Below are 22912 nucleotides of genomic sequence, written 5' to 3' on the forward strand. Positions count from 1 at the left end.
ATGCATCCACTATGCAGGAGGACACAAGGCTCACCTCTCGCACTGTGTTGTGCTCCTACCACCATCTCTAACGCTGACAAGTGTTGATCTCCAGTTTATTAGCGTCCAAGCTTAAGGGCTACAGACCTTATGTGTGTTTGATTAACTTTTGAAACAAATCATCATGGGATGGCCACTTGCCTTCTACTGTAAGCCTGGCAAAACTTGTGTAGCTGTGTATTGTAAAAAATCTGATATACAGTACAGGCCAAAAGGTTGGACAAACCTTCTCATTCAATGTGTTTTTCTTTATTTTCATGACCATTTATTGGTAGATTCTCCCTGAAGGCATCAAAACTATGAATGAACACATGTGGAGTTATGTACTTAACAGAAAGTGGAGACCTGGCCTCCACAGTCACCGGACCTGAACCCAATCCAGATGGTTTGGGGTGAGCTGGACCCCAACAAGTGCTAAACACCTCTGGGAACTCCTTCAAGACTGTTGGAGAACCATTTCAGGTGACGACCTCTTGAAGCTCATGGAGAGAATGCCAAGAGTGTGCAAAGCAGTAATCAGAGCAAAGAAACTAGAATATAAAACATGTTTTCACTTATTTCACCTTTTTTTTGTTAAGTACATAACTCCACATGTGTTCATTCATAGTTTTGATGCCTTCAGTGAGAATCTACCAACGTAAATGGTCATGAAAATAAAGAAAACACATTGAATGAGAAGGTGTGTCCAAACAGTAATCAGAAGGTTGCCGACTCGAATCCCAAAACACCAGGACACATTTCGTTGTGTGCACCATGTGCTGCATCATAATGACAATCACTTCACTGTCACTTAACATTCTCCCCGATATCTAATTCCTTACCATGGCTACGCTGTAAATCCAGGGGGATGTAGACTACCTCATGACTTTTTTGATGTATTGAAGCCTATGAATTATGAGTGTTCGAGGGAAGAGCATTGATTGAGGGCCAAATGGAAGTGCAAAGGCAGCCCATAGGCTCCTGCGGAAGGTCAATATTCGGTTGAAAGAGGTCAGTGCCATCAAGAAATGCCATGGCCATAAAGGAAGATCTCTTTCAAGAAGGCATGTACATGCTAGAAAAGGAGTGTGTGCCTCCTCAATGCCTCCACCCACTTGCCTTCTTACTGTTTTGGCTATTACTACGTTCCCTCATGATCTAGACCATGAGTCACCAACCCTATTCCTGTAGGACACATTTTTGTTTTTACCTTCATTTAGAACACCTGATTCAACAAGTCCAGAAGTTCTAACTGAAGATGGAACCAAAAATGTGCGGGACTGGTGTCCTCCAGGAGCAGGGTTGGTGACCCCTGATCTAAACAAATATGTGTTTCACTAGAGAAGGCCACATTCCTCAATTGCTCAATGATCCTATTCAGATGCCTGGGTGCTAATTGTAGGCACTTTTGATGGTGAACCGAAACCAGCTGGGACCCAGCAAAATTAGCTCTTCCGTGTCATCAAATCAGACAAGCAAGCCTTAAATGAGCTGGTTGTCCTTCCTTGGATGACCTTTAGTGGGTATAGTATTCACACCGATTGTCTTCAAAATGACTAGAATTCCTGCTTTCGATGCATCAACTTTAAGAACTGACCATTTACTTGCAGCCTGATAGATCCATCTCTTGATGGCTGCCATTAAAAAAAATAATCATTGTTATTGACTTCGCTCTGTCAGGGGTTCCAATATCAAGGCTGATCAGTCTAAAGACTGCAGGGAATGTTGGGTGTTGTGCGGTGGTGCTGCTTTTAATTTTTTTTATCATGCAGCTTAGTGGAAAGTGGTACTTTCAATTGGCAGACGTCAGTCAAACGGCATGTGGTCCCATCAGTATTCCGTTTTACAACGCACATCGACCCATTACAACTTGCTAATTTCTCTTGTTAATTGAGCTAAAGTACATAAGCGGGAAAGACGTTTAGTGGCAGCAGTAAAAGAGATCAAGACAAGGCCAATACAGCCTCTGCCTTAGAGAGACCGAGCAAGAGCTTTTGACACATCTTTGTCTCAAAAGATAAATTGACTGAGAAGAAATATTTTTTTTCAACCAAGGATTACGAATTGAATGGTTGTTTGTGAACAGCATCCTTTTTTTTTGCATCTTACATATGAAATGCTCACAGCAATTCCTAAAAAAATGGTGGTGCCAGAGTAGGGAGATTGATCAGCTATAATAAATGTTAAATAATGGCCATTGCCATACACACTTATGATTGGCTTGGTCAGAGGTCTTCTGAAAAACCTGTACCCACTCTGGTCCCCTGTGGAACAGATTCCCCACCCTTGTGATAATGAATGTGTTTAATGAAGAGCTTTCATCGGACATATTCATCTCCCCTCTGGTCCTCACTCCAAAAATTGTAACCTTTTGAAATTGAATTTGAAACCTAATGTCTTTTTCTGACCAAGGCTCTGTACCAAGCCGAGGAAGAACCATCAGTAATTGCTATGTGATGCAACCAAATGACCGTTTGACAAGCAATTGGGCCACTGTTTTCCAGGAAACCACTTAAGGCTTTGCTGGCCCACTGACATAGATGGGAGGCCTTGTGGACCACAGACCATGTTTCAGACGGCAGGCGGCAATCAAGACTTTACTCTCAGTAATCAAGAGTCCCTTGTCCCTTTCCGAAGTTGGTTACAAACAGACGTTGGTTAATTATGACGAATTGTAGGAGGATCATCATTCATTACACTGCCGGTAATAATATGAAAACGTTCCCCTGGTCGTCATTTAGCGGGTTGGTGTATTTGCTCATCTTTCAATCACAAGTCCGGTACCAACCCACAAAACAGGACATGATGAGACACATTAAACGACTCTCTGAGGGTGCTCTGAACTGGCAAGACACATCAATTAGAGGAGTGTGATTGGCTGTATGGAGAACTACCATGAGCTGGAACATCATTTTACTTCCCTCATTCTTTATGTGCTGTCATGGTTACCATACACACACACACACCATAATGAGTTCATGCATTCCCAGACCCAGCTTTGTTAGAGGTAAGGCAATTGTGACCAGGCTCCCCTACAAAGAGGGACGAAGGAGCTACTTTAATGGTCTCATGAAACTTTGCTGGTCGGTTTTGCATTTTTTTAAGAGAATGATTACTGCAAATCCATGCAGGATTATTATAAGTGGTTGATTTCATCTCACAGTCCTGAGGGGAGTGAGAGAGTCTTCCTGGGTCCACGACAAGTGAGGTGGAATGGTTCAACCCCTCAATTCTGAACCTCCAGCTCCACTACCATGAAAATGCAAAATTATGGAATATATTTTGGGAAAAGATATGTCCAAGGGGGCTTCTCTTGTTTTTGGGCCCTTTTCATCTCAGAAATGTAGACAGACGTGAAGGTGGTGTGTAGGTCCTGGGACTGTAAATAAGATTGCATCATCTTAAATCTGTCTTGGAAGCCTTGAATTAATTAGTAATGCGAGTCTGATTCAGGCAGCGGCAGAATCTGCGGCTGCATGCTTACATCAGCAAAGTCCCGTTTACTTATTCATCCCTTTTTTTCAGATATCACCGAAAACATCAGTCCCGTCAGTCTCCGCCTCATAAAACACTAATCTGCTCTCCGTGCATATCACTCGAGTGACTAGAGAAGAGGACGGGATGCTCATTCCCATGCAGCGCGCACGAACCGTCGCGCTCAATGTTCTGTCACCGCATAATTTTTCAAAGTCCTCTTGTGTTTCCATAATGTAATAAAACAACATCATAAAAACGCCGGCCTTATTCTTGTTCACTCTCGCTTTGATCTTTGTCCAGTAGGCCCGGCTTAGCGCCGCCCGAACACTGCTGCTCGGGAGAAATTGCTTTTTCCCCAGCCCGCTGAACGCGGTTGCCCCTCCACGGAGGAGCAAATAACGCGAAGATCAAAACGCTTAGCATTCAAATTAAAAAAATGTCTTCTGGGCGCTTATGACAGCCATACGAGACTCTAACTGATGTTCAAGACTCAGATGCGCGAGATCGGTGGTTTTTGAATGTGATTATTTCCGACTGCCTTCATTTCACGTCGTCACCTCATGCCCTGCTAAGTGCTAATGGCTGAGGTTTCATCTGAAGCCCCACTGATACAACAGTGCTGGTCTGATTTATGTCCCATGCATAAACTCATTAAAGTGCACTTCATCACATTGCCTGAACCCCTGCTGATAATATCCAAACAAAGTGGAGGTGGGAGTTCCTATCACAGGCCCATGCCTCAAGTTCGGAGATGAAAAATGGGGTCTTCCGACCGTGGAATAATATTACCAAGGATGACCTGCGACTGTCTTCATTTTTTTAAGCCTCAGTTTTTAAGCATGTATAAGATGCATTAGTCAATTTCCTCTTCTGTCTCTTGATCATACCTGGCAAGATAAGAAATTAACACAAGGCCCTGACCAGTCCTCATACCATTGTAATGGCCCATGGGTTTAATTCTTATAATTAGTGATTAGCATTATTATCTTACACACATGCCCCAGCAGCCATTCTCTGCGCTTTACACTTGATGTGATGTGATGTCTCTATGCTGTCAAATAGAATATGAGATCTTTCTGGTTTTCATGTTAGTTGCCCATTCTTTGGAGTGGCCATTTTGAAGCATGGACAATATTCAATATTCTGGCCTTTTAGTGTTTATCTACTTTAATAATAATTTATAAGTTGAGGATACAATCGTTTAATTGAGATAAAATGGCCATTTAAAACATAAATGCATAACATTTAATAGCTGGCTTCCATAACATATATTTTGCCACATTTGGCAACCTGGGTTACAGTATCAAGTGCAAAAAAAAAACATGCAGGAGGCATAAATGTCATGTTTGGTGATCAATTTCTTTGGACGTGTGAACCGTCTTTTAGATAAAACATGGATTTTTCGCTGGTCCAGTTGGCGTGCCATTCGTTTTTTTGGACAGAGATTCGGTCATTTGATTAAACCGGGGCAGTTCCTTGACCTCTGACACTGCTGTCAGAGAAAATTAAAAGAGTGGATGGATGCTGCAATGACCTTTCATTTGCTGCAATATATTGATGATCATACCTGCCGTTGAGTCAATAGTCAATGATGCTGCGAGGCAATCTTGGAGGGGCAACACATAAATATCCTTTCCTCTTATTTTGTTAAATTTATGCTTTCGGCGCGACATGTACGACAGCAAAGAACCACAGCTTTTCGTTTCTTTTGTCTTCACTCTGCCTTCATTGTCACGTTTATTAAGGTTTGCAGTAAAATTGGTCCAGAGCAGCGTTGGATTTCGCAGCATCTCTCGTGCATTAAGGCTTCAATGAGGACTCCCCCTCCCTTTAATTAATAAACAATGATTGAAACCCAGTTGAGAGAGTACAGTGTCAAGTGATGCTACACTGACGCTTTGTATAATTAAGGATACAATTGAGCGACTGTAGAGTAGAATGGCACTCGGAAATGAACGTAAGTGTACTAATTAAAGGCTTTTTGAGCAGGGCTTGGCTGAACTCAAGGTTAATGGAGGGAATTACGAGCAGTTATAAGATCTGCCGTATAAATGCATCATCCGTTTGTGATACAGTCACAAAAGCCGGATGAAAGCTCCTTTCCCATCGGCTAACTGCAGACATTTTAATCATAAACATAGAAGCACAAACAGACTATCGGCCCTTTTTCAATAAAAAAAATTATGGAATCGTACATGAAGGCACATATTTTCTGCCCCAGATGTGCAACTGCAGTCTGGGAAAGATGAATACGGGGGTACGGGAGTGGGACAGGGCAGAGGAATGTCTCGTCTGCTTTGAGCAGGAGCAGGAAGGGAGGGGCATATTTTTTTTTAACGTCCCTCAGCCTGAAGTTGTGTTCATAAGAGAGCACTTTGCGGGGGCCCGGTAGTCTGTGATTGAGTTAGCAGTCGTCGTGCTCGGGCCCTGTCTCGCTGCAGCTTTATTGCAGTCGGCTCATGAGAGAGTGATAGGGAGCGGCTTTGTCATTGTCACCATCCTGCAGCATCTGTGGGGCTGATCGTCTAAATGATGTGTTAAAAAAAAAAAAAAAAAGCCCGACCTGCGAATGTGATTAGAGTGGCCTGTAAGCCGCCACGTTTTTCGAGGCGTCCCGCGAAACACGCCTTGAATCCACAAGTGCCAGCTCTGCAGTGCCTGGCCATTAGCATGACTGAGGCAGCCGTGCGGCGCGCTCCCTCCGCCAGACTCTGGGGGCTTTTCCTTTCCCGGCGCCCTTGTGATTCTCGCGCCTCCTTATCTCTCTCTCCCCACCCAGCCCAACCTGTGCCCAGCCTGCATTATTTATGTCTGATCTCGGTCCTCTGTGCACGGCGTGTCCTTTAGCGTTGGGAGTGTGTGTCTGTGTGTGTGGGTGTGGAAGGGGGGGCTGCTGAACTCAATCTGAACTCGGGCCGGGTTCAACACCGGGCACGGGCCTCCGTGCTCGTTTCTGCACCCTCAGGGTAAAAGGGCATCACGAGCGCTGCAATAATTGAGAGTCACCGCCCCGTGACAGTTAACAATCCCCCCAAACAACCCACAATGCACCCAAACCACGGACGATATTGATACTCTTGATCAATTTCCTCGGAGCTGTTCTCCCGTTTTCGCCAAACGCTCTCTGTTCCGCACAGATAGCATGCTTCCGAATGGGCTCCTCGGTGGAGTGATGTTGGCAAGGGCCCAGGGTCCTGAAAACGGGTTGATGGGAAAGCCCGGAGGTAAACAACCCCTGAGCGAAAGTTCTGAGGAATTAGCCGCTGGCTGGCAAATTTGCCGTATCTGCACTGGCCACAAAAGTTTGTGAGAAAAAAAAAAAAATGGAAAAAGTTTTTCATGGGTCATTTCAAACACTTAAACAATATTTAAACGACCACGTTTGTTTTTCAGAGGAGCAATTATGAGTTGTAATGGTTGTGATTTTGACCTAGCAAAGTGTGTTTGGAAGCCCATGCAGGGGGGCATTTTCTGATCGTAAAGAATGATATAAAAATGCCAGCTTTACGGGCAGTGTGATGCCTATCTGCTTAATTGGATTTAGTTAAATGCACTGACAGCCTGTATAGAGGGCATAGAGGACTGAGATGTGGCCACTTTATTAGGTACACCTGCCTTCTAGATCCGCTACCGTGCTGTAATGTAGATCAGCAGCTGACCAGTGATGTAGGGGGTAGAAGGTGCCCAACTCAACTTAATTCGAGTGTAATACTGTAATATTGATTATTCCATATCTGAATATTTCATGCAGATACATTTATCATGTTTTGTTCATGGCTGCCTATTCAAACCCTGTCTGATTCCTGATACAAATTGAAGGACCGTAAGACTGCAAGTCTTCTGGTAGAAAGGCCCTCTGGACTGGAAACCCCTGACACACCATCAGTTCTTGCCTTTGGTACACTTGTCGTGTGTGTATGTGGTCTAAACGGTATTAGATTGTCATTTTTATGTTGAGGTAAATGGAGGCTGCAGACCATGTCTTGGTTGTCTTGCTCTTTCTTTAGGAGTGAAGAAGATGAATACCCCCATGAAAGAATAGACCTATGGAAAATCAATCACGGGCTTTGTGAAATACGGTGCAATGCCAGGAACGAAAAGCGTTAGAGGTTGCTCGGCGAAACTAATTGCTTCTGAAGAAAATCAGATAATTTTAATTTCCATAGCCAATGTTTGACCGAGTCTTTTGAAGTGCTGCTGCTTTCATACAGAGATACTGTGTTATCTGCTCCACTACTGTTAGGTGTGTGTGTGTGTGTGTGTGTCTTCCATGAAGATTAAGGGTTGATAGAGACAATGTGCACACAAAGAGTTAGAACAGAACGAGTGCTTGAAGTGTATACATGCATGTGGCTATTAAAATGATCATTAATATTACTGAATATGTGGATAGGATCTCTGGACAAAGCAGGCTATTGAGCAATGCATGAGGTCCAGCATCGTGACTTTTGCCTCATGCAACTTGGATGCGTCTGCAGCCTTCACTGGCCTTTATGAATCCGTCCACCACGAGGCGTGTGGGTCTGGATTTATTTACTTATTTAGTTTGAAAGGAGCGACAGCAGCATGCCATCGCTAACCTTTTAATGAATACATAATTCCCATTTTAAACGAACTAACAGCAGTTAAGGGTGACTCATGCGGTTGGCCTTGGGCTTTTATTTGCGCACCCCGTTGTTCTGTGCACAATGAGATTAGTGCCAGCAAAGCGTCGAAGTGCGTAATGGCCCCCATGGACAAGATTGCTGTGGAAAAATGACTCATCAAAATACATGCACACCAATTGTGCTTTGGCTGTAAACCGGTTCCTTAGCGTTCCTGTCAAATCTGATGCAGGCTGGTTTGGATTCACATTTGAACTGTGGGGTCTTTTCTTTTTTTTTCCCTGAATTCAGATCCCTGAATTGAATCTAAATCAGCTGACACAGTTGTAGGGGATGTGGTGCCATATTTTGGGGGCAGCTGTGGCCTAGATGTTGAGGAAGCGGCCGCGTAATCAGAGGGTTGCCGGTTCGAATCACGATCCGCCAAGGTGCCACTGAGGTGCCACTGAGCAAATCACCGTCCCCACACACTGCTCCCCGGCCGCCTGTCATGGCTGCCCACTGCTCACCAAGGGTGATGGGTTAAATACAGAGGACACATTTCACTGTGTGCACCATGTGCTGTGCTGCTGTGTATCACATGTGACAATCACTTCACTTTCACTTTCATATTATGCCATCATTCAGCGCACCTACTCAGTAAACGATCACGATTCGTAGTGACCAAATTGGTAATTTTCGTTTTTCCCCTTCACTTTTCATTGGTGACAACAATGTTCTTCCAGTCATGCTCTTACTGCTCTTTCTTTTATGGCTCTTTCTCTCTTTCTTTAAACATTGTAAAAACTGTAACTCATTTGCACACCTTCACCCTACCTGTTACACATATTTTATGTTAAAGACGTAAAAGTGTAATACTTGGTTATGTTTGCAATATTTGCATATTGGTTCATTGTTTACTTGCAACATTTGCAATACTGTGGTCTGTAGCAGTTGCAGAAAGCATTTCACTGCACATCATACCGTGTATGACTGTGTATGTGACAAATAAAATTTGAATTTGAATTTGAATTTGAATGTGGTGGTTCCAGAAGTATAAACTCCAGCATCAAGAGATCTGAAAAGCTGGGTGAAGGAATGGATGGATGGATGGATGGACAGACAACGTCACCTTGGAATACCAAATAAATGTGCAATTTGCCTTGATTTCTGTCTTTTCGTCCAAATAAAACATGAAAATTCTATTAGGTTGTGGGCATGTCAGAACTGGTACACAAACAAGCTGTAATGCGATTGATTGACTAGCAAGACTTCCTTGGGCTGTCAGATGATATTGAGCGGCTGTGCATGTGCACAAATGTGAAGAATATATCAGTGGCTACTGAAGAGAGAGGACGGGGATAGGGTGAGGAATGGGGCCCGGCCAGGCGGCGTACAGTGCTAAGGGTGGATATAATAAATGGCGTGTCACAGGCTGGGGTAAGGTGCCCCTGGCCCCTGTCACCCTGTCCAGAGTCACAGGGCACGAGAGACAAGGCTTCCTCTGCCCTCGTGTCAGGTAGCCTACATCCATCATTCATGTTGATGTCCAGTTGTTTTTTTCTTTTGCCATTGGCCCCAGCAACTGTGTGTTTAAAGCCCTTTTGTATAAAAGGGCCACGTCTATTTGGGGGAAAAAGTGGAAAGAAAATAAATTGCAACCATTTTGGGATGATATTTCATTCCGGAAGACCATTGATGCAGTTTGCACAGCCTCAACGAGTGCCTGGGAAGTGGATGTTAAAAGGAATGGGCCAGAAACCAATTTACTCATCTGACCGATAGCGCCCGACTGTCGCGGTACGCATTGTGTTTCTGGTGGACTGTAGCGTGCTGGACCAATGAGTGACCGCCGTACTTAGTCTTTAACACTTGCTGCTCCTCCCCCAAGCCTGCCCTTGCTGATATCTGTAGATTTTGAGCGGACGAGTGGAGACAGAGGAGGTGGGCTTTATTCAGATAGTGCCGAGCTTGTCCCGCTTGATTCTAGTCCGCAACCTGTGCACTTGCTGGATGGTCAACCATCTGACAATCTGCGATTCAATTCCAGATTGTGCCAGTCAGTTGGTAGCACCCCAAGTAGGGTGCTAAAATGATGCAGCAGCATTATGATGTTTTCAGCACCTTTATATGAAAAATACTTAATGACAGCTGTCATAATAATGACAGCTAAACAATTCAAATGATGTAGTTTTACGGTTTCTGATAAATATGATGGAATTCATCGTGAGGAAATGTACAGTAATCCATTCAGAGATATTTTATGGGAGCATCTGAAATCAAGTAAGGTGATTTGGAAATAGAACCTTTCATGTCTTGATCTAATCAATCTGGGAATGCAGAACAAGGCCCACGTCTTTAAATGGCAGTGGCAACTTGATATAATTCCCTTGCAAGACCTCAAATGCTATTTTTACATACAGGTTTGGTCCCTTTACCCAAATAAAGACCACCGTTACTATGGAAGAGGTTCAAGGCCTGGCTACAACAATAAGATGAGTCACATGATCCAAATATATCCTCCCACAAGGTCAGTGGTGGCCTAGCGGTTAAGCAGCGGTCCCGTAATCAGGAGATTGGTTCCAATCCCGATCCGCCAAGGTGCCACTGAGGTGCCACTGAGCAAAGCACCGTCCCCACACACTGCTCCCCGGGCGCCTGTCATGGCTGCCCACTGCTCACTCAGGGTGATGGGTTAAATGCAGAGGACAAATTTCACTGTGTGCACTGTGTGCTGTGCTGCTGTGTATCACATGTGACAATCACTACACTTCATTATTATTAATTTGACAAGATTCTGACTCTGAACTGTTGATAAAGTGTTGGTTCAGATCCCTCCAAGTGAGCGGGATATGCCTCGTCTCATTCACAACGTAAGGATGAGTCACGTGATCCAAATATACAAGAACAAGGAGCTGTTCAAGAGGCCATGACCATAGTTGCAAACTTGCAGGAGAAAACTTTTCTTTTTTTCACAGTGTACTTATAGTACGGTACAGAATAGTCTGCCCTATCCTCCCACAATTTGACAAGATTCTGACTCTTGAACTGTTGATAAAGTGTTGGTTCAGTTCCCTCCAGGTGAGTGGGACATGCCTCGTCTCGTTTACAACTCAAATTCCAGTGGCATTTTTCACAAATGAACCAGTCCTTGCTGAAGTTCGAGTCCAAGGCAGACAGGAGACAATAACTGCACCTCAGAGACACTGGCAAAGAAGGCAAAGAAGGTCTCTGAGGATGGGCCAGACCTATAATTCCTTTTTAAATTATGACTTTTATTAAGGAATGATATTACGACATTTGGACCGATTTTTAAAGACTAATTAAAATACCTAATTTGGTGTATACCAGTATAGCATTTTTGTCAGTTGTTAATCAGCATTGCTTTCAATGCTTTCAGGCCAATGCAGTAAATCCACAGCGTTAAGACAGGACCTCTGACCCTTGCTATAGATTGTTAAATCAACCACTAGTTATTCCACAAAAGCCAAAAGTTCACTTGCTACCATCGTGCCACCGATTAAAGGCAGATGCATGGCTCTGGAGGCTGAATGGAAAAGCCCATCACGGTGGTCGGACATGGTGGAAAAAGAAACACGAATCACAGTGCAGGAAGCTTAATCCACGAGACACGACACCAATACAACGTCCGATGACAGAAACAGCGAAGCTTTAACATGTATACACAAGAGAAAGCGATGAGCAACCATGGTAACACCGGACGGACATGAAACTCTGGTCCGAATTTTGCCTTTCTGGGCTGGATCCTGACAGCATCATATAACCACACAAAATGTTACTTTTAGTTTAGCAAACAGCAAAACGTTGGTACTTGACAATCTGTTGCACGTAGGCTCATATAGTTAGCAAATGATACCTTATTAGCACAGTGGGGCATCTTTGTATTGTTTTTTTTTTGTTTTGTTTTTTTTGTAAAATGCATGTTTCAGTGCTGCGTTATGCTGTCCTCTGCACCAGATTGCAAATTATGAGGAGAGAGGCGAGTAATTTGTCCTGCTGAGAGAAAGCACGATCCTGACTGCCGCTTCTGCTGTGAAAATGTGCTTCTGAGATTGGACTGCATGTGTGTGTGTGTGTGTGTGTGTTTTAGTTTGTTTGCGTGTCTGTGCGCCATGCTGGACACATTTAAGTTAGAAAACAGAAGGGTATTTTATCGTGGGCTACTGAACTGCATTATTGGCGCCCACATTGAGCGTCCAGACGTTCCTGAGCCCATCATCTCCATCATTGTAATTGCTGGTCTGTTTACTTTGGAGGGTGCCAGGGTAGGTCCTTATTTGTCTCACAGCGGGGGACGGTTTTCTTTGGCTGGAGATTTCTAGTACACTGGATCTAATTCAGCTACCAGAAAGAACATCGGGTTGAGACTAATCCTACATTTGAGCAGCGAGATGGTCAAAATTAATGGAGGCAAGCTTTCTATCTGAGGTAGAAGGGAGCATGACAGATCATTTTCATGCAATGGCCACCACAGAATCCCAGCGTCAACACCAATGAGAATCAGTCGGATGGACAGTGGTTGGACTGTCCCACCTTCGATGCAATATCTTAGTGAAATACATTTTGTGACACTGCATATGTTTGTTGGCAACAAAATACTAGAATCCACACAATACCAGTGGGTGGAAGTAGCCTAGTGGGTAACACACTCTCCCATGAACAAGAAGACCCAGGTTCAAAACCCCCCCAGGGGGGACTGTCCCTGTAAACACCGATTGTAAGTCGCTCTGGATAAGGGCATCTGATAAATGCCGTAAAAAAAAAAAAAAAATACCAGTCAAAGGTTTGGACACATCTACTCTGTGGTGGTTGAGGGGAACACAATGTAAGATATGTTGAAGGATGTAAGAAACATATGGTTGAAGAGAGTTTATTCAGAGTTCAGAGTCTTTTTACCTCCATACCTGCTTTGAAATCTCATCCTCAAACGGCACTTCATGATATTTACAGTTACGGCATTTACCAGACGCCCTTATCCAGAGCGACTTACAATCAGTAGTTACAGGGACAGTCCCCCCTGGAGACACTCAGGGTTAAGTGTCTTGCTCAGGGACACAATGGTAGTAAGTGGGATTTGAACCCGGGTCTTCTGGTTCACAGGCGAGTGTGTTACCCACTAGGCTACTACCACACTGATATGATTGTTTACAGGTGGGAATGACAAGAAAGTGCTCAGAATAAACCTTCAGTACTTTTGGAAACCATCTCCGTTGTCTAACTTAAGGGGGTGTAGAAAAGCCAAGAACATGATATTTTTCCATCACAGCAAAACCTGCCTGTTTTGGGAAGACGTTTTTGCCTTATATTTTTATTACATAAGCTCACGTAATAGTTGTAATAGAAGTGTATTGTAACATATGGATATTATGATGGGAAATTCCAGGTCCATGAAGACCCCCCACGTTATCTCCAATCTGTAGCCTTCTGCTCACAAGAAGTATCATCAGGGTGCCAAAAGACCAACAAATTGCCTGAGGTGCTATGACGGGAAAGTCTTATTGGGGGGGTGACCACTGTATTTTCTGCTTGGGAATGACATCAAAAGACAATCTATGGTCTATGGCAACCTTTTGGGAGTAAAATTCTGAGTATAAAACAGTTTCTCTTGAAGGCTGCGGTCTCTTAATTTCCTTCTCCATCGGTGTCTTCTCCCCCTGCTTCTGGGCCTTTCTCTTTCCCCTCCAGGCCCAGTCTTCCTCTCTTGAGCTTGGCTCCTTGCTTTCTCTCTGATTTGCTTTTCTTTTAATTAGAGATTTTTCTGTAACATTGGTACAATTTTTACCTACAATATTTGCATGCAACTGCAATAGTAAATTACAAACAGTTCATTCTTGTTCTATTGGGCCATGCCACCGTATTGTCCAGGTAACATCAGATGAGTTCAAATACATTGCTAATAATTAATGGAGTCAGATTAACAAGGTCAACTCGGATGTCTTCCCCTTCTTCATCGCTGGATTCCGTATTCCGTTCTGCGTTGCTTTTTACTATGATGATTATACGCACATACGCACGTCAATTTAAAATGCTGACTGATTCTGAAATGCGAAGTCCACAAAATAATTGTTTGCATAAGGTATCCAACCTAAAACTGCTCAAGATGTACTAAATAGCATAGATTCTGGATGAACATGAGCACAAACCATTTGTTAAAGCAGATTTTTTAAAGCATATATATATGATCCCATGACCAGCCCATGGTCAGAACATTAACCAAATCCGATTTGTGTGATCCAGTCCCAAAACAAGGGTGACACGTTCACTTTATCACGGAATCATGTGGAATCAGGTGTGTAAACGTGTCTTCAGAGCCCTCAACTTGTGCCCAGATCTGCCAAATTGGATCCTGATGTGAGGTCTACAAGGTCTCCCTGTCAGGTTCCCATTTCCCCAGCCCGCCTACTGCATCCCAGCATGTGTGAGACTTCCACTGTACTCCTTGTTACGCTTAATTTGTCCTGCATTGTCTATCGTATGTTTTACTCTGCAGTCAACACTGTGACCGTTGTCACGATGGATGTCAGACCCATCACACGCGTCAGTCTCTCCTTGAGCTGCAGAGATGTCTGATGAAGCGTGGCCCCTTTGACAGATGCTTCAATCAAATGCGCTCCTGCACTAAATTCACCTTCCCTCAGAGCTGTGTTCTTCAACCTTCACCAGAACTTTGCAGAGACATGTCCATCCTACCATAATCCAGCCTGTCACTTGGGGTTTTCATTCTGTTTTTTAAGCACGATATGCTACACACTACACACATGTACTAAGATAATAAATCAACATTTTATTATATATATAATACATTTATAAAAAACATGTTTTTTTTTTACTTAAAAGGCTGGCTTCCAAGAAATCTGCAGAATTTTTATAATTAGCAAAAAAAAAATATAGGTGGAGAAGATAAATATGGCTAATAAGTACATTTACAGGAGTCGTTCAAGCCAAACAGTCTATGTTCTCTCTTTTCATCTTCAGGGAAGCTCAATTAACTGGACTAATAGTCCAAGTAAATAGATAAATGGCCTCCATTTGAATAAAAGTAACACTAAAGCAGGACCTTTTTAACATGCAAACTCGGTACCGATTTGCCTTGAAAAAAAAATTGAAGGCATAATTATACGTAATTAAATGCAACTCAAGTCCAGAACTGATGCTCAGTTGATGAAAAATCTGATTCTATTTAACAAGGTTGTCTTATATATAGCATTATGTGTCCCAGAATACTGCAAAAGAGATTGACAGAATCATTTTTGAGACATTTACCGAACCGGTCTTTAGTATTACACTTGTAATAAACAGCACATCAAATGCATAACATGCAAATTTTTTTGCAAATGAGGTGGAAGAACAACAGCCCAGACTAGCACTCCATCTAGCTTTGAGAAAACACTGGGACCACCCCGTGGATTAACACCCCAGGTGTGGATGAGCTTTGGCTTCGTGCTGTTTTATTCATGAATGAGAGAGTGCACATTTAAAGTGACTGCGGTGATGCAGCTGATTCAGGGAACACAGAGACAAAACTGGCAATTTGTTAGTCAATCGTTCCTTTGACTCCCATTGGCCGTAAGATGCGCGTAGTGACTGAATTAAAATCATTGCAAATTGAGATGGATTAGTGCAAACCGGAAGCAATAAATCTTCATCAAAATAACAAGAAACGCATGGAATGTGATGGATCTTAAACAAAACTAAAATAGACTGCATGACTACAGAAGGCATGAGCATCTATGTTATGATAAGAAGAGAATTACCTATCTAATCAGTTTTGGAAACTGTTGTGCTAGTGAGTAAATTATAATTTTTTTCATTGAAAAAAAAGTACTAATTAATTTAAATTAAGTAATAAACAATTAATAAAAAATAATACAAATTAAATAAATTAATAACAAAATAAATAATAATCACAGCAGTGAAACAAGGAAGAGTGGTTCCTCAAGGAACAAAACTGGGAACAGAAGTTACCCGCTCAGGTGCCTTGGCAATCTGATAAGGTCACCAGGTCACCAGGGAAAGGGACCGTGGCCACTGTGACCCTATGCGAGGTTATTCGCGCATTGATGCATTCATGGATATTCTAATGATTTATTTATTTATTTTTTATCGCATATCTTTTCATTTCTGATATGGATAGGCGAGAACACTATGGTCATACTTGCAGGTAGTGCTCCGCATGGCAAGATGTTTACCAGGCATCGAGAGAAATGCTCCGCGTCCTTTCAGCGGTGCCTTGCCTTGAGGCAGCGGTGGCCTAGCGATTAAGGAGGCGGCCCCGTAATCAGAAGGTTGCCCCACACACTGCTCCCCGGGCGCCTGTCATGGCTGCCCACTGCTCACCAAGGGTGATGGGTTAAATGCAGAGGACACATTTCACTGTGTGCACCGTTTGCTGTGCTGCTGTGTATCACATGTGACAATCACTTCACTTTATCTGCTTCCAGTTTAATCTGTTCTGCATTGCCTTGAGAGACCGTTATCGAAGAGACCATATGTAAATAGAGTCTTCTTCTTTTTGAACTAGTTTTTTATTTTTTAATCTGCAGGGAGCAAGTCGCGTTGCACAAACACTAACTCAGACTGAAACAAGCACGCCCGGAACAGCACCGGAGGGGCCGCGCCGGGCTTTATCGTCAAGATCGCCCGCACAACTTGATTCCACTAAGCACTTGGCCAGAACAGATTAGATATACTTCATCAAAGGCAGCCCTAAACCGGGGTAGAAAGGGGCGGCGCCGCGCACACTTTATTTTATTTTTTTTCCGGAATTTAAATGCGCCAAAGTGCCCAGGGTTATTTACCGTGTTTTACGCCGATGTTAAATGATGTGTTACATGATAAACAACGATGCAAATATGCGGAGTATCGTGTTTTTAATGTCTGCCACTGAAAACCGGGCCCTGCCCCGGGGGAGCACTCCTTTCCACTTCCTGTCATATCAAACTCATGGAAATGAAATTGTTGTGCGCGTAGCCTTTAATGTCACTTTTAGCGTGCTGCGCGTGTGGGTTTTTTTTTTTATTCCCCCCGTTTCCTGGTTATGTACACAGTTTGCTCGAGTCCATGGTAAACATCTCGGCTGCAGCTACGACGTGAGGGAAACCAGGTTTGAGTGAAGGAACGAAAGGCTGTCCAAGAACACCAGTTATCGCACTTGTAAAAATTCTCTCTGTTCTCTTCTTTTTTTTTTTTCTGTTTATGCCCTCACTTTCTTCTGCCCCTGGCAGTTTTTTTCTGCCCTGGCCTATTTGCCTACAGCCGCATCTAAAGGAAAAAGGCCGAAACAAACGTGAACACGGGAATATGTTTCTGATCGGACGTGACCAGTTCATTACTGTACGTCGCTGCACCCTGACAGATGCTGTGATTTGCTCATTAGCCTACGGGCCAGCAGATGGAGGAATAATGTGCCTCGCTGCACATCGCGGTGCCTGCCTTGTCTCGTTTCCTGTTCACGCTATAATCAACTACTTTTTATCAATTTTCTTTTTCCTAACTTTTGTGGGGAACAATGACCCTTGGTAGAACGTTGGAAGGAAGTTGGCTGACTTATAGGTCTTATCTTTTGAGGCGAAAGATCCAAGGACGTTTCATCACGTTTAGAGAATATTTAGATGAACTTGTAACCTTCTTCTTGTCTGACTTCTGTATAGAATCTACAACAGAGTGAATAAAAAGATTGTATGCATAGTTGAGGGTTCTAGTGAACCAGAACTGATCTTCATCGATGGTAACATGGAAGCACGTAGTAAGTCGCTCTGGATAAGGGCGTCTGCCAAATGCCTTGAATGTAAACGTAATGTAAATCACCAATAATCTCCACAAATGCGAATGCAAAAACGCCTGATTTCAAATTGCTATAATAGTTGTCGAATTTGGGGAGTGTTTGCTTATCTGAGACTCACTCGCTTTGACAAATTAAATTATTATTATTTTTTTTATATCCACGGACAACATCCCAAAAAATTGCCAAAGCTTTTTTTTTTTTAAGTCAATCTGCCCAATCTGGCAACCCCTAATTTAAACTGTAGAATTCTGAAGCATTGTGATTGGCAAACTAGTGAATCTGACATTCGGGAGTGTACCAAACACACATGACATGACGAAAGGAATAAATAAATTAGAATGAGAGAAGCTGTGTACAAGGGGGGAACAAAGGGGAGACATACCAGACAGTCATATCTAATGTAAATATGGAAAGGAGGGCTATGTATGGTGTGAGGAGTTCGACTAGGAAGCGATCCTATTTAAAAATGTAATTTTTAATGACTTGTTTGTTATTTTCTTTGGTTTTCCTCTGGTGCCGTGTGGTTGATACCAGTATGGCGTAATGAAAAAAAACGGGCCGCCTCCTCATTAGCTACATAATGTAATTTCACAAACTCTACAGACAGATTAGGTCCTGTCTCAGCCAATCAGAATCTTAGAGGCTGCCACCAGAGGCGTGATCAGAGCATGTCTGTATGAAAGATCAAATCATATGCTTTCTGACCGGAGCAATGGTTTAACTCTTCCTCCCACCATCCACCGCTTCGGCTTCGGTGGCTAATAAGCGTTCGCTCTGTTCGCTGCGGTTTGTCTCGGCACAAAGCCCGCCCCGGTCCTTTGTGTTACGTGAGTGCTTTTGTATTTGGGCCCTCTCGTTGGACAAGAAAAGCTCTTCCCTCGTCTCAAGTGCTGGCGGAGCAGCGGTGAAATCTCATCGAGCGACTGAAAGAGTGAACACGTTCGCGCTGAAGCGTAATTGCCAGATTAAAAGAAGGGTATGCAAATGCTGAATAATACGGCATTAGCTGCACGAGAAGTGTGGCTCCTTTTGAGCTTACGTTTCATGTCAAATAAGGACATGAAAGGGCTTCTTCTCTTCGCGAGAGAATTGCAGCCCTTTTTATTTGCAATCGTTTTGGTGGCTAAAGGCAATTCTCGAACAAAAAAATCTCGTTTGGCGACTCGGTGACGTTTGCCGATTGAGGTCTGGTTCTGCTGCTGTGCTTTTGGGAGTTCTGGGTACGTGAGAGAATAATTTGGGGATGCCTCACACTTGGAGTAATGTGTGAAGCGTGTGAATAATGGGTCAACCCGGTGCGGACTACTCTACTGCTCGTTCACGTGAGTCTTCGTTGTCTGCTGTCTGGCACACAAGACGACGGGCTTCGTACTAGAGTAAGGGGTGGGGCAATGTAATGGTGTACCAGGGTTGGTGCAAGCCAGAAAAATGCATAAATATTCAAAAACACCAACTAAAATATTGATGTTTTTTAACGTGCTTTACAGTTATTGCTCGAAGATTGTTGGCCCGCATGGGCAGGCTTACATCACATGCACCATCTGGCCGTGCAGTTTTAAAGTGTGGGTGTGAGAGCAAGTGCTTAAAAAAATAGCTGAAATAGCTATAAATGACAGGACTGGGCGTTGGCTCGAGTGTAACGACAATCACCATATTTATGCTGCGGATTCCGAATATTACCGTCTGTGTTGCTGATTAAACTTGCGTGAGTTATGGACTTCGTGTTCAGCAAACATTTAACACATTTGAATACAAGCCATTGAACTATTTAATGAATTTACAGCGTTGATCCAAAAAAAAAAAAAAAACTTGGAAAGTGGTTCAATGGAAAAGGATAAATCTGTAGAATTAAGCTTGGATTGTGGGAAAAGGACCATATGAGGAAAAGAGATAAATCCCATCTTTCCAATCTTCAAAGCACCTGCAATCAAACACTTGAAAATAGGAGTAGGGGAGGGGGAAAAAAAAAGAAGAAAAAGAACGAAGTGAAGATAGGCCCGTCTGTCGAAAAAGGAAAAAGTGGAGGAAGGAGGAGAAGATGGCAGCCACGAGAGGCGTGCTTTTAATTGGCAGATAGCAGAGCGGTGTTGGGCCATGACGCTCTGGCGGGAAGCTCCCCAGGGCGTGAGGCTTGTGCGAGAGCGGCGGAAAGCTCATTAAGGAGGGAGCCGAGTGAAGCGCTGCCTTGTAGCCCCGCAAATCCAGCTAATTTCCTCTGCTCTACAAAGATAATGATAAGGTGGTTGGTAATGGGCACGGTCATTCAAACCAAATGCACAACATGCTAATGCTTCCTCTCTCTCTCTCTTTTTTTTTTTTTTTTTGTCTTCCTTCTGGCCAGCGGGATGGAAGATGCAAGCAGACCAGATTGCTTGGGTTTATTACGGTATCAAAGTGTTTTAATACACTTTGGATCAAAGTAGAAGCAGATTTGGGCTCTTGTGAGGCTGTAATACTGTTCACGAAGACAGGCATTAAAATGTCTCCTTTTTTCCCAGCATGCCTTAAAAATAATAACAATTATGCCATCTCCTCTCCTCATGTTTGTGTGCGTGTGTCATCATGTTGGGCGCAGTGTTTGAAGAATTTTATTTTATTTTTTTAAGAAAAGACCCCTTAAAGTCACCTAAGCCTCAAAATTAGATGCAGGAGGAGCCTCATTTTAATTCGTCTCGCTCTCAAGTGCTTTTGAAACTTATGACAAGTTTAAAAGGTTAATAATATGAAAAAGAAATATGTGCGATGCCCTTGGGGCATTATGCATAGGCATTTATAAATATTTCAGCCACTGTACGACCGTATTAGCATAACCAAGAGGGATTCTGTCCACGTTGGCCCGTTGAAATGCAAGTCCGCTGGTACGTATGGTACGTAAATCCACTCCCCGCCAACGGTTTGCTTTGGAGACGCTCGCTCCGGGTTAATGTATGTGCGGTGCCGCGCCGCGCCGTAATGCCTCTTTGCAAAACTAATGAAGTCTGGGCTGCCTATTGGCCCCCGGGGGTGGAGGCCCGGCGAAGCCCCGACTGTGTGTTCAGGCATCCACTTCGGGGATTACGCCGTGGACGTCCCTGCGACCGAGCCTGCCCAGTCACACGCGGCGGCGCGCCCTCCATCCGGTTGCTCCAACATCAACAGCGGCGCGCCATGGCTCGACACCGACTGAGTTGCGATTCCGGCTACCCACTGACATAGTTGCATGCGAAAGAGTTCATTAAGACTAAGAACAGACGTCTTTTGGGATGCGAGGCTGCGCTTTCAATACTGCTCAATTATAGACGAAGGTTGTTTGACTTTACCTGGAAACACACACACACACACACACACACACACACACACACACTGAGCTACCCTTTTTTTTCTTGAGCATGCTTTACAAGCCTTACAATCTTTACCTTTGCAGCACCTTCCCAAGTGCATTAGCACATTCTTATCATGTATGCATGTGGATAAGGAGGCTGAAAGCCTGAAATCTCAAACTATAACCACCTGAAGCCAAAATGAAAAGAACCACGTCGCGGCACAAAGCTGACGCAAGTCGCACCTGGGAGAACCAAAGAGACGTGCGCTCGCGTCGGAACAATCCGGGAAAGACGAGCGGTGGCGGGCACCACAAGGTCGGGAGCGGGATCAAAATTAGCTGGTATTGAAGGTTCCGTCTTGAGTACTTTGTCGATACTCCAGCGGCAAGACTTTGAGAGCTGTTAAATTGACAAGGATGGGTGCTGAATTCCAAAAAAAACTCCGCTGGCTGAGGGGCACACGATCATCGTCTCTGCGGCCTGTACGTTCTCAGTTAAAAAAAAAAGCAATCCAAACGTGTTCAGCAAACGGAAAGGTCGGTAGTGGACGTTGGATTGAGGGTATTAAGACAGATGGCGGACGGGCTCGGCACACGACGAACTCACAATGACCGTTTTTTTTTTTTTTTTTTTTTGTCTCGACAGGTTAACAGGTTTCCAGATCCCGCCTCCCATCACAAGCACCGGCTCCGTCTTCTCCCTGCGCCTCACCAGCGACTTCGCCGTGAGCGCGCACGGCTTCAAAATGTACTACGAAGGTAGGCTGTTGCGAACGATCGCCGATGCTCGTCTCTCTTTTGCAGGTTCCAGGCCAAACGTGAAGACAGAACTCCCGTCCCCCCCCGGAGAACCACCCAGGCCACTGCAACTCTCCACGTTTATTAGCTTACTGCACTTATTGCCTTACAGTGAACGTCTGCTCCCCACTAAAGACCCTTTCCTGTCTTCATTAACTCCCCCTCGCCCCAATTCAATTACAGGCCGCAGGCTTGCCCCCAAGCGGGATCATATTCCTGTCATCAGACACATTCACTTCCAGTTAGAGGACGGTTCCTGCAGCACGCCTTTTTAAAATGCCGCGCATTTTCAAACTAATGGATAGTTCAGGACGCACATTAAAGCTGTAAGTGAGCGGATCTTCCGTTTGGTGGATACGACTGTTTAAAAAAATCCATTTTGTTAATCCATTTAAATGTATGCATATATAAATATAAATATATGTAAATGTTATATTTTTAGAATGATCTGGATTAGGGAAAAATATATAGCACACACTGAAAAGAGCATTCCTGAAAGCAACCAGTCACAGCATAGGTTAAACGTTTTTAAAAATCTAATTTCTTTGGCAACGCACCTTTAGTATCTGATGCAGAGTATGACCCCGCGTCTCGCTGCTCAATCATTACGCGCGCTGAGCAGGAAGACCAGAGCACCGTTGATACAATCTGACCAGACACTCGATCAATCATCAGAACGTGCGACACAATAACAAAAATGTCTGATGAGTATTAAACTGGTCATGGCATTTAACCACCAGACATGCAGCATTTGTTAACGCCCTTACACAGAGTGCCTTACGATCAGTAGTTACAGGGATTAAGTGTCTTGCTCAGGGACACAATGGTAGTAAAAAGTGTTTGACCCTGTGACCTACAGTCTAAGAAGAAATGGCATCCTCACAACATATTTGCATTAAACATGAAATTTGAATCTGGAGATAGAAGCAA

The 22912-nt window shown here is 43.8% G+C and overlaps 1 protein-coding gene across 1 annotated transcript in view; it reads left to right on the plus strand.

Moving 5' to 3' along the window:
* The window catches only part of LOC114769910 (CUB and sushi domain-containing protein 3-like), a 324749-nt gene that overhangs the window by 54988 nt on the left and 246849 nt on the right, over positions 1-22912 (plus strand). The window contains 1 exon segment of the mRNA XM_028963275.1: positions 21831-21943. Coding sequence (XP_028819108.1) covers positions 21831-21943 — 113 coding nt within the window.

This window comes from Denticeps clupeoides, chromosome 20 (assembly GCF_900700375.1).
Source record: "Denticeps clupeoides chromosome 20, fDenClu1.1, whole genome shotgun sequence".
Taxonomy (NCBI): Eukaryota; Metazoa; Chordata; class Actinopteri; order Clupeiformes; family Denticipitidae; genus Denticeps; species Denticeps clupeoides.